Source organism: Kogia breviceps, chromosome 16 (genome assembly GCF_026419965.1).
Source record: "Kogia breviceps isolate mKogBre1 chromosome 16, mKogBre1 haplotype 1, whole genome shotgun sequence".
Taxonomy (NCBI): Eukaryota; Metazoa; Chordata; class Mammalia; order Artiodactyla; family Physeteridae; genus Kogia; species Kogia breviceps.
Window position 1 is genome coordinate 5,085,747 of NC_081325.1, and position 15,303 is coordinate 5,101,049.

The 15,303-nt window shown below is 47.2% G+C and overlaps 1 protein-coding gene across 6 annotated transcripts in view; it reads left to right on the plus strand.

Annotated features, from left to right (window-relative positions):
• The window catches only part of ATP8A2 (ATPase phospholipid transporting 8A2), a 516,648-nt gene that overhangs the window by 231,892 nt on the left and 269,453 nt on the right, over positions 1-15,303 (plus strand). For all 6 annotated transcript variants that reach the window (XM_067016712.1, XM_067016711.1, XM_067016707.1 and 3 more), the window contains one exon: positions 12,383-12,555. In XM_067016712.1, coding sequence (XP_066872813.1) covers positions 12,383-12,555 — 173 coding nt within the window. The remainder of the gene's footprint in view (positions 1-12,382; positions 12,556-15,303) is intronic.

A 15,303-nucleotide genomic window follows, 5' to 3' on the forward strand; every position in this document is an offset into this window, starting at 1 on the left:
CAGGTGTCAGGTTGCAGTGCCTTTGCAGAGTTGATTCTTTGCTGGGGTACCCTTTTGTCCATCGTGAATCTCTGCTAAATTCTCCAGTATTAAAATTTCCTATTTAGTTCTCTTTAAAGGTTGACAATTATAAACTAATCTCTGGGCTTTGTGTGTGTGTGTTTGTTTTTTAGTAGTTTTCTCTTGCTCCTTGTTTCTCCCCTGTTAGAATCTATTTCTCTTTCATTTACGTTATTATTCTTTTTTTTTTCACAGCTCTCTATAATAGTGCGTTAAGGAGTGGTGGGGTCTGCGGATAATCGCAAAGTGCCTGTCCCGCCTACCAACAATCACACAGAAGTACATGCTCAGTCTAGCAGACCTGTGCTGCTCTTCTGACCAAATCAAGCATTTCCATTCTTGTGTCCCTGGTAGAAAGCATGCTTCTTAAAGACTGGTGGGCAGGGGGGAGGGAATCTATTATATCTTTATATCCCCAATACTTTGAGAATCAGCTATATGTAACAGCATAGTATTTGTTGATTAGAGTTTAGTAAGGTTAACAAAAATGGTTTGTGATATATATATATATATATAACTATTTGGTATGGTATATTATAGAGTATATAGTATATAAGTATTTTATATATATTTTTATATATCATATGCCATATATATAATATATAGGGTGTATGTATATCTTTTTCTCAGATTAGCTTTTCATCTCTCCTCTCAAGCTTTTAGTACTAAGACTTGGGACCCCCAAAATATATATATAAAGAAGGAAGCTCTCATGGGCACTTTAGAAGTTCCTAACTACATCGAGTATGCCATCTTACTCAGCGTTTTAAATAGTAAAGTGGATGCTTTATTTTTCCCTATAGAAATGCTAGCCATCTGGAAAGCTGTGTGTGTGTGTGTGTGTGTGTGTGTGTGTGTGTGTGTGTGTGTGTGTGTGTGTGTGTGTGTGTGTGTGTGTGTGTGAGAGAGAGAGAGAGAGAGAGAGAGAGAGAGAGAGTGAGAGGTGAAATCTCTGCAGAAAGCCATTTAAGAAGCTTCAGGGGCTTCCCTGGTGGCGCAGTGGTTGAGAATCCGCCTGCCGATGCAGGAGACACGGGTTCGTGCCCTGGTCCGGGAAGATCCCACGTGCCGCGGAGCAACTAAGCCCGTGAGCCGTGGCCGCTGAGCCTGCGCGTCCGGAGCCTGTGCTCCGCAACGGGAGAGGCCACAGCAGTGAGAGGCCCGCGTACCGCAAAAAAAGAAAAAAAAAAAAAAAAAGAACCTTCAGGAAATCTTCATTCCTCTGGATCCCTTTTGGGTTTTACATCTGGGAATTTGTATGTTCTCTCAAAATTACTAGTTTAATTGTAGAGGCTGATCCTTTGTCAGCTGGGTGGAATATAGAACCCTGCAGCCGTATTAGAAACAGCCCGGAAAGCCCTGAGAGAAGCCGGGCGGAGCCCTCGGGGTGGGGAGCGTGTCTCTGCACCAGTCGTGTCCCGTTCAAGATCAAAGAAGACGGTGCTCAGTGAGGTGAGCGGGTCCAGCACAGTCCTGCAGGGCCAGGAATGTGCAGGGAATGTTTGAGGTCGATCAGCGTCCCTGAACCAGGGGGCCGTGGCCGCCCTCCTCACGGCTGTTCCCACTTTTAGTGGCAGGTGGGCAGAGCAGCAGAGCAACACATTCCCAGGAGCCAGTGATGCCCAGTGCCCAGTGCGGAGGGGCAGTCAGTGGGGAGGGGAGGCGGCGTAGCCAGGAGACGTCCTTCCTGTATGTCAGGCGCAGCGGCCGCGCAGGACACGGGCCCAGGCGTCCCGGATGCTGTAGTTTTCAAGAGAAACTGGTATCGGAGCTTTCATGTGAAATTGCCTGTTTTTTGTTTTTTTAATTTTGGGTGAAGTAGGGGGTTTTTTTGTTTGTTTTAAAGTGGGATGAATAACTAACCTAAAATCAAGCTATGGATTATATTTCCTGGCCTCAAATGGACTGTCGGGACCTTCTGTCCAGTGAAGCATAAACTGTTGCGCTTTGGCCTGTAAGTCGGTGCCTTCTTGACTGAGGCGTCTCCTGTCCAGCTTCCGATGGACTCCTGCTTCCGGACCCTGCTCGGCCTTCCTCCCTGCTTGTGCACCCGTGAATGTGCCCCATACGCGTCCCCAGGGAGATTGGATCTGGGGGCACGGCCATGTCCCAGTCACATCCCCGCCTACTTACTGAAGGAGGCTGACGCCTCCGGGACTCTCAGAGCTTCCGTGGAAAGCCCGTGACCCCGGGACCAGCACGGACAGAGTGGCGATGGCTCTCAGCCGACCGTGAACGGTGGCTCCGCCCGGGTCGGTGTGCAGGGAGCGGCGGGCGTTGCTCGGCAGCTGCTGAGCGACGCGCTTTGTTGGCTTTGCTCGCTGAGGGGTAGTAGGGAAACTGCCCACGTGGTTTCCTTTCCGTTCTCGGGGCAGCGTGGATGGAGAGGTCACGTGAGCCACACGGAGCGAGCTGCGGACGTTCCCTGGGAACTTCGCGGGCGTAGTGGCCGGCGTGGCTTCCGAGGAGCAGAGCCCCCCGAGCGAGGCCGGCTGCTCCCCGCCATCCGGCCGGCAACTGTATCTCCGTGACCCTGAGTCCGCGCCAGTCTGCGGAGAGCGTGGAGAGGAGTGTCCCAGGCCGCCCGCCCTGGCTGGTCACGGGGTCTGCCTCGCGGCCACGTGGCCAGATGAAACCCGACGGGGCTTCCCCACCGCTCCGTCTTCAGGGTGGAGGTCTCCCGTGGAGATGAGACCTTTCCTACGCTTGTACCGATTCACGTGGTTTTATTTATCGATGTGGAAGATGTGTGTGTGTCATGGGACGTGCCCCTGACACTTCGGACCGGAGACGATCGTTTAGGAAGTGTGGAAGTGTGTGACAGTGACAGTGACCCACGCTGACCTGCGATGTTTCCCTAGCAGAGCAGAGGTCGGTGGGCAGCGGGTCTCTCCTCTCACGTGACAGCCTGTTCTCGCCAATGACAGCGATGCCAGGAAAACTGAAGAGGACCCGCGGGCGGGCGCTTTCCGGAACCGGGTCAGCTGTGGCTGGGGAGTATGTGGGCGGCGGCGAGGCCCAGCCCTTCGTGTCCCGTGCTTTCGCCTCCGTGGACCCGGGATGGGAGCCCAAGGGCCCATTTTCTCGCGTGGCTACACCCTTCACTGCCTGTCAGCACAGCCTCCCCTGCCACACGTGCATTTGGGGATCTTTCATGATCTGCCTTCACTTTGTCTCTTTCAGAAATGTTTTGTTTTTTTTGTTTTTTGTTTGTTTTTTACCGTCGTTCACACCGGTCTAAACACAGTCTGGACACGTTATAATTCCTCTAAGAGCCCAGAAGCCTTTAGAAGTAGGAAGTGCAAAGGCTGTAGTCACGTTAGAAGCTTAAATCCCAGCATCGGGCAATTAATATTGTGATGTTCATTTTCTTACATGGCATCCATAAGGTTTATTTTTAAAGTTAACGTGTGTTTATTAAGAAATTGGTCTTATCATACAGCAAATAAGTAGTTCAAGCGTTGAGATGATTTTGTGGTACCTACTATGTGCTCCCTATGAGGACATAACAGATGTTATAGCGTTTGTCACTGTGGAGCAAGTAAGTGTAGATCTTTAGTTTGCAGTTGGTATTTTATCTTTTCTTCAACTGAAGTATAGTTGATTTACCATGTTGTGTTTCAGCTGTACAGCAAAGTGAGTCCGTTATACCTACATATATGTATATGTACACATGTAGATGTATATATGTGTATATATACGTATGTATTCTTTTTCAAATTGTTTTCCCTCATTATTATTATTGAGTATTGTACTCAAAATATATATAATATATAAATATTTATAATTTATATATTTTAATAATTTATGTATTTATAAATCATATAAATATATAAATTTTATATAATATATATAAAAATATATAAACAAAATATTCAGTATAGTTTCCTGTGTTATCCAGTGGGTCCTTGTTGGGGTATTTTTTTTTTTTTTTTTTTTTTTTTTGCGGTACGCGGGCCTCTCACTGCTGTGGCCTCTCCCGTTACGGAGCACAGGCTCCGGACGCGCAGGCTCAGCGGCCACGGCTCACGGGCTTAGTTGCTCCGCGGCATGTGGGATCTTCCCGGACCGGGGCACGAACCCGCGTCCCCTGCATCGGCAGGCGGACTCTCAACCACTGCGCCACCAGGGAAGCCCTCTTGTTGGGGTATTTTATCTTTTTGTGTGAGACTAATAGCACTGTGTCTTCTTTTGCCAAAGTTTAGCTGACATACTTAATCACACCGTTCGTCAAAAATACTCTAGCAACGTTTTCTGCAGTACTTTGTTTTAAAATTTCTAAACTCAGTCACCATTGTGTTTGCGTTGGGCACTTTATAATGCGTCCAAGAATCAAGGTGACTTTAGAAATAGTTAAACCAATGACTATATTTTAGATATATAATGTAATACAGACATGTTAAAAGTTAAAAATGTAAATCTCCAAAGGTCAGGAAATTAAGTAATTAAGCTGAGGTTGTTATGGGGACAGTAAAATTATTCCTGGTGAGTGTGATGATCTTTTTGGGGAGGGGGGTGCCCGAGAGGCTTAGAGTACATCCGGTACTTTAGAGATTAAGTGTTATCGGTGACTCAGAATCACTGGCAGTACTTTTTTTTTTTTTTTCTGTTGTATTTTGTATGAGTTCTTTATTTTTTTTATTTTTAATTTTATTGAAGTATAGTTGACTTACAGTGTTGTGTTAATTTCTGCTGGGCAGCACAGTGACTCAGTTATACACGCACAGGCTCTTTCATATTATTTTCCACTAGGGCTTGTCACAGGGTATTCAATGTAGTTCCTTGTGCTCTGCAGTAGGACCTTGTTGTTTATGTAGTGTCATGATTTTAAATGCACTTCATTGTGTCCCCAAAATAGACAGTGACTTCATGAGATCCATTCGGGACAGATGTGTGAGAAGCAACTGTTCCATGGAATTATAGAGGGTCATTTTATACGCAGCTGAGGGATCCTTCACAAATGCGGATGTCACATTCTTCCTGCGGGAGGGTCGCACTTTGAAATCATTTCTTTAAAAGGGTTTTCTCCTTTCTCAAAAACTGCAAAAAGGATCCATAGTAGAGGTTCAAATAGCAAACGCTTTTTCACGCATCTACGTTATTTTTGAGATCTTCTTATATACACAGCTATGCAGGGACACAATTTGTTTAGTATGTAAAAGGACTCCTGGCGCTAAAACCAAAATCTAGTTTTGTGGCAGAAAATAAATTGAGCATATTAGGTGTGCTATTTAATATCCTTTGAGAAGCAAAAGAAAGTACATATTTTCAGGGAGGTTTTTCACCTCGGTGATTTGAGCTCTGTCACAACTGTTAGTCAAATTTTCTTTCAATAAATAGTGGTGATTGATAGTTTTCAAACTTTGTAGGCTCTGAAGCCTAAGTGAATAGATGGTGTCTTTCTTCAAAAATGATACTTGTCGGTGAGCAGCTGCTGCCCAGTTTCTTTCACGTGGCCCACTTGCTGAATCTCTCTTCTAATCCTGCTGGGGATGCCTTTCCAGGAAAATGTGGCTCTTTTAGAGATGGAAGCTGTAAAAAGAAAAGAAGAAACTGAAAAAATAGGGTCTCCAGCCCTAAAAAGAGGTTCTTGGCTCTAGCCTCCATACATGGCTGTTATTGCCCTACACAAAACATATTCCCTGTGTATTATGTGAATTATTCCACTGTGCTTAGCTGTATGCCATGGAATCCCAGCAGATAGAAATCCATTTAATTCATTAAGCATTAAAAGAGATTTGACACCGTTAGTCATCTGGGAAATGCAGATTAAAACTACCAAATCTAACACTGCGTAGCCATTAAAGTCTAAGGCTGAAGTTAAAAAGACTGAAAAGGAAGAGGCGTAGCTAGAATGTTCAGACGGGGCCGTGGAGAAGGCCAAACGATGCAGCCACTTTGGAAAACAGTCTCCTGGTTTCCATAAAGTTAAACATGCGTGTGCTCTGTAGAGATGGTGTGACAGAGTAATTTCAGTTTAGGTATCTACCCAAGAAAAATAAAAACATATGTTCACACAAAGACTAGCATACGAATATTTTATAGTAGACTTATTTGGAATATCCTAAAACTGGAAACAACCCCAGCGTATAATAACAGGTGAGGTCTGTAGTCATACATTGGAATACTACTTGGAAACAGAAAGGAATAAGCTGTAGATAAGTGCAGAAACTTTGGACAGCTCTCAAAGGATTAGGCTAAGTGAATAGGCCAGACAGAAAAGACTAGCAACTGTGTTTCTATTTGTATGGCATTCTAGAAGAGGCAAAGCTATAGTAACAAGTGGATCAGTGACGGCTGGGTGCTGGCGGTGGGGGAGGGGAGGGGAGTGCTTGCACAATGGCTCGAGGGGACATTTGGGGTGATGGAGGTCTTCTGTGTTTTAATTGTAGAAGAGGTTCAAAGAAGCTGATTAACACAAAAACAAAAGAAAAGCAAAAAGACTTCTGTAGAGGTTATATGCTAGTGTGAATTCAGTAAATTGAGTAGGTTTACACTGAGAAGATAATTTTTTTTTTTTTTTTTAAATCAGAGATGGAAACCTTCATGGGAGGTAGAGAGGGCCAGTGTAGAGAAAAGCCTGATGGGGGTGGTGATAAAAGGTGATCTGAGGGTACCAGGGAGACAGCTGGGTACCTGTAGCAAGAGTCCACATTATCTGTGTAGGATGTTTGCTTCATGCCCGTGAAGTATAATCTCATCTTCCTTGAAATTATTTGTATTATAGGCAGTCCTTGAAACATGACACATTCACTAGATTCCTCTTATCTACAGATGCCTCTTCTCTTGAACCTGTGGTCTAGAGGATGAGCGTGACCGTTAGAGGCTCACAGGCCCAAAGGTTCATTCGGGAGAAGGCACTTTGCTCCTGAACTTTAAGGCTGAGTGTGATTTGGTTGAGTTGCTGCTTCTGAAACCCGAGCCATCCTGGCTTTTCAGCATCGTCCGCTCTGAGCCCGTTGGAATTTGCAGAACATCAAAGCGAGGGCTGAGGCAGCTGCTGCTACCAGGGCGTCTCAGAAATTCCTCAGGACGCTGCCGAGCTCCGCGAAGGAGAGGGTGACCTGCCTCGACAGAGGTCACTGCTGCCGGCACTGTCTAGTTTTGAGGAGAGATTCCTGCTATCTGCAGATCGGTAAAAACGCATCCGGGTTCTAGAAATGGCCGTCTCTCCTGGTTTGTTTGTTGAATCTAAAGTGATTAACAGTAGAACTGCCTTCCAGGTCCCCTCTGCTTGTAGGCTGAGCGGGGTGCACTTCAGCTGTGCTCAGGGGCCATCAGATGACCCTCTGATCCGTGAATCAGCAGAGAGACGACCATTTCCCGAGATCACAGGGTAGCACTGTCTGTGGTGTTTATAGAATCTTATTTAAAAACCCGGAAAGGCAGAGGCAAGGGCTGACCTTACTGATAAGAAGCGCAGGGTTCGTCGTACAGCGTGTCTGGGGAAAAGTGGCTGGCGTGGCTCGGGGATCAGCCTTTACTGAGTTGCCCACTTTTGCCTTTAAGTCACATGTGTTTTCCATTGTGAAGAAAAACAAAATGGAAGAACGTGTATGCAAAGCTGGAAACGTAGTTTTTCATAATAATGCCTAAAAGGCAAATTCTAGTGGAGAATTTGGGGATGTTTCGTAACTTTCAGGGAATGAAGCCGCAGCCCCAGCTTCCTATCGCCCCCCCCCCCACCCCGCCAACAACAGCCAAGTCCATTGTAACTTCTGTAGTCGGTCTTTTATTGAAATCAGAGACTGCAGTATAAATTTTAGCAGCTAGGCTAAATAGGCATTAAGAGGCCCTGGGATCCAACCGCAGTTTGTAACATGGTTCCTTTGGGAAAATAGATTCTAAGTGCCCAATAACTAACTTACAAATAGACTTTTGAATCACAGTCCATTTGAGAATAAGGAGCTGTTTGTGTGTGTTAACGCCTCCGGTCGGCTTTTGCTCCAGAATCATTGCACAGAAGGGACCTATATGCTGCCACACGTGCGTGGAGAGCCGAGCTACTCTGTCAAAGATTATTGCCGAGTGGGCATCGAAAGCGTCGGCATTGCAGACCAAAGTAGAGGCTGGAGACAGGTCAAGGGTGGAGTTGGAAGGATGGATGTGGGAGGGGGTCTAGTGGTAGGAAAGGCTTTCAACCTCAAAGGCGCAGGTGTGACTCGGAGCAGATGAGGTGCAGGGAGAACAGGATGGATCAGGTAAGGGGGAGGGTTAGGCCTCGAGGACGTTGAAGGCAAAGAGTCCAGGATACGTGGAATAAGGAGAATCGAAGAGCAGTCATTTTTAAGGAAAATATGTAACAAATGTACCGGGAAGGCCGAATAGCCCACAAGAAGGTCAGACAAACAGATGCCTCGAAGACCAGTAAATAATCGCGTAAAGATATTACAGTGAAGGGTTAGCTTAGACACATCAGTTAATTCAGGAAGTCAGCACATTTATGGAGCACCTGCTCTGCTCTGCTCTCACGTGATCAGAGATTGACAAAAGGAGTTTCTGCCTTCGTCGCATTTAAAATTGAGTGTAATCCCAGCTGAACGCAAAAATGAGCCACCCCAGGCAAGGGGATGGGCCTGGCGAGGTCTACAATCTGCCTGCCCGTCAGGAGAATATCAGGTTTTGATGAGTTCATTCTTTTGTGTGCGTATTTGCCGCCCTGACTGTATTGTAGGACTCGTGGGGGTAGAGACCGTAGAGCAGAGTAGGAACTTCAGTAACCACATCTTGGTTGGTTGACGGTAATAGGTTTGACTCATGTCATTGTTTAGTTGACCCGTTTGCTAATGTACTGTGCTCGTTACCGGTGTGTGACAAAGTGCCCGGTCAGTGGACTATATATGTGAAATCTCTTTTATCGGTGCTGCGTGGTTTAGGGACGTTTGGCGTTCTCACTGCAAGTGGACAGCTTGGCCGCCACGTCTCCACGGGGTGCAGTTCAGCACCGCCAAGGGGTCATTACTGCCATGGGCATCGCCTGCTCCGAGAGGCCTTGCCCTGACCGCCTGCCACTCCCAGCCCCGCCGTGCGTTCGCAGCCGTGTCTCCTGGGTTGTGTCTGCTGTCCCTGCAGTTACTACGTTAAAAGTAGAAACCTCACTCCAGACAGTAAGCGTGACGGCTTGTTGCTTGTGCGCTGGCTGTGCCCTCACGGTCCTTCCGTCTCTGTATCTGCTCTGCCAAGAAGAGCTGCATCGCCAGCGAGTTCCAGGAGTGACCTGTCGTCTTAGTCAGCTCGGGCTGCTGTGACGGAAGTACCGTGGTCTGGGTGGCTTAAACACCAGGAATTCACTGCTCACGGTCGTGAAGGCTAGAAGGCCAGGATCAAGGTGCCGGCAGATCCAGGGCCTCCCGGGGGTTCTCCTCGTGGCTTCTCTTCACGAGGCCGGAGGGGGAGACTAGGGTTGAGGGGTGGAGGATGGAGAAGGGACCGCACAGCCGGTAACAAGACCGAGGCTGACACTGGGACAGCGCAACCTTTACCGAACGGCCAGAGAATGGAGAAGCGGCCGCTTAGTTCACAGATCAGCTTCTCAAGCCAGCTGGGTTGAGAAGCTGATATATATCCCCAATATATAGGAGGGTCAACGTGAAAGGGAGGGATTTGGAAAGAACAGCAGGAATATTCAGGAGTTGTGGGAGAACAGGGATGTGTTTGGACCCGGAACCGACGCGATACTCCTCTTCAGTCGTCGTCTGGGTGTTTCTGGTTGTTGTCATGGCAACTGTCCTGGCACTGGTGGGTGTGTCCTTTAGCAGCTCATGAGTGTACAGTGAGCCTCAAAGTCCCCTGGAGGTCAAGTCTTCCGCCATCTTGGGCCCAGACGTTTCGAACCAGTTCCTGTTTTTTTTTTTTTTTCCTATGCAGCTTCCTCCTGAAACTTAGATAAGAGCAATTGGGTTCCATCCCCCGGAAGGGCAGGGGTATGATTCTGGGGCAACTGCCTGGGTAACATCAGGAACATGGTTTTCTCCGCGTGTTTCTGCCCTCACATTCCCTTTGCGCAGGCTTCTTCTGGTGGCACCCCTCCGCATCATGCCCGAGCCTCCCGCGGTGATAGGTGGTCAACCGCCAATGCTTGGACCTCGCCCAGGAAGAAGAGCCGTCAGTGTCAGGTCCGTCACGCACACTCCAGAAATAACCCCAAGGAGAGAAAGTACCCTACGTAACGTCACTGTCCCTGCGTAGCTCCGCTGGTGCCGCGTCCCCATAAAGAAGAGCCGTAGGCAGGGTCTGCGCATCTCAGGCGTTCGTGTCCTCAGCGTCTTCCTTGAAGGACCCTGGGCTGGTCTGAGCCTCCGCCACGGCGCCGGCTTGCCGTCCGTGGACCAAATCTGCAAACCCGGCCTAATTGCTTTGGCGAGACGTTTCGCAGGAGGGTTTTCTGTCCACTGTGCTGGGACCCCGGCGGGCACGCCCTCCAGAGCGGCCCGGACCTGTCCGATTCCCCCGGTGACACCCCCAGGCCAAGCTGGGGTTTCCCTAAGTGGGTGGAATTTTCTTCTCTACCCAGGCTCTAAAGGGCAGGCTGTTTGCACAGATCAAGTAAGCGTAGATGTTTTGTTTGACATTCAGGATTACGCAACTAACCAAGAGTAAGAGGTATAAAGTGTCCTTTATTTTTAGTAAAAGTCAGTTTAACTTTTTTTCCTTAGAGCATTATCTTATCAATTCCTCTATTAGTGCATTGACGAGGCAGGCGTTGTCACTTACGGCATTTGTTCACTGTCTGAAGTGGCAGAGACGTGTGTTTTCCTTGGTGGAGGAAGTGCTTCATGAATAAGTGGCGACAGGAAGGGGAGTGGGTTTTACCGGATGCTTATCATAAGCCAAGTAGGTCACTCCGAGGAGCTCACTTTTCATAAGAAAAGCGCTATGAAGTGAGTATTCTAAGTGAGTATCCTTAGCTCTCTTTTACACTCGAGAAAAGTGCTGTTTGAAGAGGTTTTGTGTCTCGCCCAAGGTCACAGGGGTCATAAGTGGAGAGCTGGGACCAGACCCCAGGCCGCCGAACCACGGCACCACAGTTGGGCCTCAGGTTCATGTTTCTGAGCTTGTTTAAAGGGTAACTGAGCAGTAAGACAGGATATTCTGCTTCTCGCTTTGTGACGGTAGCTGGTCCCTGTGCATTGAACATGTTTCTGAATCGTAATTTGTGTTACCAGATGGTAGATGTCAACGTAACTTAATAGTCGAAGGACAGTTGTCCAGACAGAATAATTTCAGCTGACTTGTGTTGCTTCCCTGATTAACTTAAGCAGGCTTTTTATCATGAGCCAAAATTTGTCTTATATATTATATTTGAACCTGATACCCTATTTGTAATCACAAATTCCGTCGGAAGATCACAACATCTTTGTTTTTAAATCTCAAAAGTGGTTCTAGGCTTTAATCCCATCTGATAGTAGACGTCACACCAAAGCACTTATTTAGGTTGGTGAGCAATGTTTTAAAACGTATCGGCAGTTTAATTTATTGGATAGTTTTTGTAACGTGAAAAAATTACCAGTTCGTTTCTTACTCTGATGGTACATGGAGAGAAATGGTTTAATCTGCAGATCTCAGTAGAGAATGGAAATTCATCCTTTGTGTTATTTTTATGTCCTCTAATATCTTTTGGATGCTTTAAAGGTGACCTTGTGTGAACTGAGAGATGCTTGCCATTTAAGTTCCAGCAACGTTACCTTTTCCCCAAAAAACGTATTTGTTTTTATGGAGTTTCCTATTCTAGGGACACCAAGAATAATATGTATGTAGCATAAAGGAGGGGAGAGAAAGATAGTCATCAGAACCTGAGCAATTAAAGTTCCAGTGGAGAAGAATTTGGATGCCCTGGGTCAGCCATAGACGGCAACCGGAGTAGGTTATTGTAAATATCACTATGGGGGGACTTCCCTAGCCGTCCAGTGGTTCAGACTTGGCCTTTCCATGCAGGGGGTGCGGGTTCTTCCCTGGTTGGGGAGCTAAGGTCCTGCATGCCTTGGGGCCAAAAAAACCAAAACATAAAACAGAAGCAATATTGTTAACAAATTCAATAAAGACTTTAAAAATTGTCCACATCAAAAAAAAAAAAATCTTAAAAAAAAAATATCACCAATGGGGATGTTTTCACCCATAACACAGACCTAGAGGGCAGTCCGGTGTCATTTTAATGTATAAATATGCCAAGTTGACCTCTGTATGTTTTACATCAGAATGGGCATGTTTTCATTTTAAGGAACGTACTTTGGATTTCTGGGCCTTTCTTTCTGCTTTTTAAAAGCTTCTGTTTTTGATTTATTAAAACGTGACACGTCTGCTCACCCCCCTACCCTTGTTTCAGGCCACGCGGGCAGCCATCACTCAGCACTGCGCCGACCTTGGGAGTCTCCTGGGCAAGGAGAACGACGCAGCCCTCATCGTCGACGGGCACACCCTGAAGTATGCGCTGTCCTTCGAGGTCAGGAGAAGCTTCCTGGACTTGGCCCTCTCGTGCAAAGCGGTCATATGCTGCAGGTAGGCTCACGGAGGCTGCCCGACACTCATACTCTGACTTGTCTGAGTCCTGGGTTTACGTGAAAGAACCATGCGCGGGAGGAAGCTTGGGGGGGAAAAAAAAAAGAAAAGCAAAACAATAATACACATTCAACCGCCCACTCACAGATTGTGCGCAAGGCGGTTGTGTTTTTTGCATTTTTGTTTTGTTTATTGACTTCTGAGCAGATCAGAGTGATCAAAGCCAGGGTCTCTGGTCATATTCGTGTCGGATAAACTGAAACACGTGGCCTCAAGCTCGTGGGATGTTAGAAGGGTCCCAAGGACTTGGTTCCTTGGTTCTGGATGGATGCGTTCAACTTCCAAGTCTTGTGGGGTTTGGATGCCTCTTTCCTGATGGACGGTCGGTGTTTCTTTTCAGTCCGCGAGGAGCTCTGGCTGGGGACCGTGCTGTGACAGTTTTTGTTTTAAGATCTAACCAGATGCCTCTGCTGGCTTTTCTTGAAACCTGGGAAGGGTTTTTAGGGTGGGATTGTTAACTAACCCACTGACTAGCTATACAAGGTCCAGTTTTGATAGAGATTTGAAAGTCAGGCAAATAATAGGCAGACCTGGGAGATACTATAGGTTTGTTTCTAGACCAGCACAATAAAGTGAATATTGCAATAACACAGTTCAGGTGAGTTTTTCGGTTTCTCAGTGTGTGTGTAAGTTATTTTTACACTATCCGGTAGTCTCTATTAAGTGTGCCGTAACATTGTGTCTAAAAAATGTACAAACAAATCAGAACTATGTTATTGCTAAACATATGCTAAGCATCCTCTGAGCCTTCAGCGAGTGGTGACCGTTTCTGCTGTCCAGGGTTTGAAATATTTTAAGAATTACCGAAACGTGACACAGTCACAGAGATACGGAGTGAACAAATGCTGTTGGAAAAAAGAGCGCCGGCAGACTTGCTCAACTCAGGGTTGCCGCAAGCTTTCAGTTTGTGAAAAAAAAAAAAACCACACAGTGTCTGGTGAAGTGCAATAAAGCAAAGCAGGATAAAATGGGGTCTGCTTGTGTAAGGAGAATAAACTAACTAAAGATGAGTTGGCACCGTCCCGGTTTTGCAGTAAACAACCTGAAAGGTGAGAGGGGAGCTTCCCTGTTTCTGAAAGCACTGTGTTCACACAGCACCTGGTATGTGGTCGTTAAATGCTCAATGCGTATTGCTGGATTAATCATTTCATTGCTGCCTGTTCTGACATTTTACGGTTATGTACTTTTCGTGCACTGTTTCCTCTGATACTTTCTCAGAAGCCTGTTATCAAGATGCTTTGAACTTCCTGGCCCTTTTAGTCTCTGAGGAACGCCTCCTGTGGCTTTGAGCCTGGTCCAGTTAGAATAACCACTGTCACATTGTCAAGTGGCCTTGCCATTTCTGTCTCGCCCGAAGGCCCTGGTGATGCCATGCCTCTCTGCCCAGACCGCAGGCCCCTGCCCGTTGGGGATGCCCAGCCAGCCTGAGGGCAAGCCCCACTGCCCTGCCGTTAGGCATGTCTTCTCTCCCAGCCTCACCCCCCCCCCCCGCCCCTGCTGGCTTCTGTACGAGACCAAGGAATCTGTTCTCATTGCCCCCACAAGTACACCTCCCCCCAGAACCCTGACCGTCTGTCTTCACATAATGATATTCCCTGTCTTTTTTTTTTGCTGTCCTGGTCCCTTTTCTTAATTCAGAACCTGCCACCAAAGGCCAAGGAGAGCTGGAGGCTGGTGGAGCCTCCGTGCTGGAGAGAAATGTTGCTTTTGTGTGTGCGGCTGTAGGACATGTGAGGACCATGGGGGCGAGGAAGGGATTCAAATGTGCTCGAAACGATGGATGAGAAGCGCATTTTGCCTGGAAGTCAGGAAGCTGAGGGCAGCTCTGAGGGACCTGAGGCAGTGAGGAATGGAAAGATCGTGCTTGCTGGTTTTACGACGGTCCCCTCCCTTTTTTTAAAAAACCATCTTTATTTGAGAGAGAAGTCCAATATCACACCGTTCTCCCATTTAAAGTATGTAATAGTTCAGTGGCTTTTCATATGTTCAGAGTTTTGTAACCATTACGACAACCAATTTTAGAATATTTTGATCCTCCCCCCAAAAGAAACTCTTTTATCCAATATCAGGCAGTCCCCATACCTCCTTCACCCTTTCAACCCTCCTCATTACTAAACAACCATGAATCTGCTTGCTTGTCTCCGTAGATTCGCCTATTTGGGACATTTAATAGGAATGCAGTCCTATAGAAAGCGGCCTTTTTTCTGACTGGCTTCTTTCACTGAGCGTAATGGTTCCCAGATTCGCCCTGTTGTAGCCTCTGTGTCCGTGCTCCGTTCCTTTTCGTAGCTGAGTAATATTCCGCTGTAGGGGTAGACCCTGTGGTGTCTATTCCTTTCGATAAACATTTGGATTGCTGATACTTTTAGACTATTACGAGTAATGCTGCTATGAAGATTCCTGTACAAGGTTTTGTATGGATTTATGTGTTTATTTCTCTTGGGTACATACCCAGGAGGGAAAGTGCTGGGTCAGGAAGTAACTGTATATTTAACCTTTGGAGGAACCGTCAGACTGGCTTCCAAAGTGACTGCACCGGGCTCCCCTGGTGGCGCAGCGGTCGAGAGTCCGCCTGCCGACGCGGGGGACGCGGGTTCGAGCCCCGGTCCGGGAGGATCCCACGTGCCGCGGAGCGGCCGGGCCCGTGAGCCGTGGCCGCTGCGCCTGCGCGTCCGGAGCCTGCGCTCC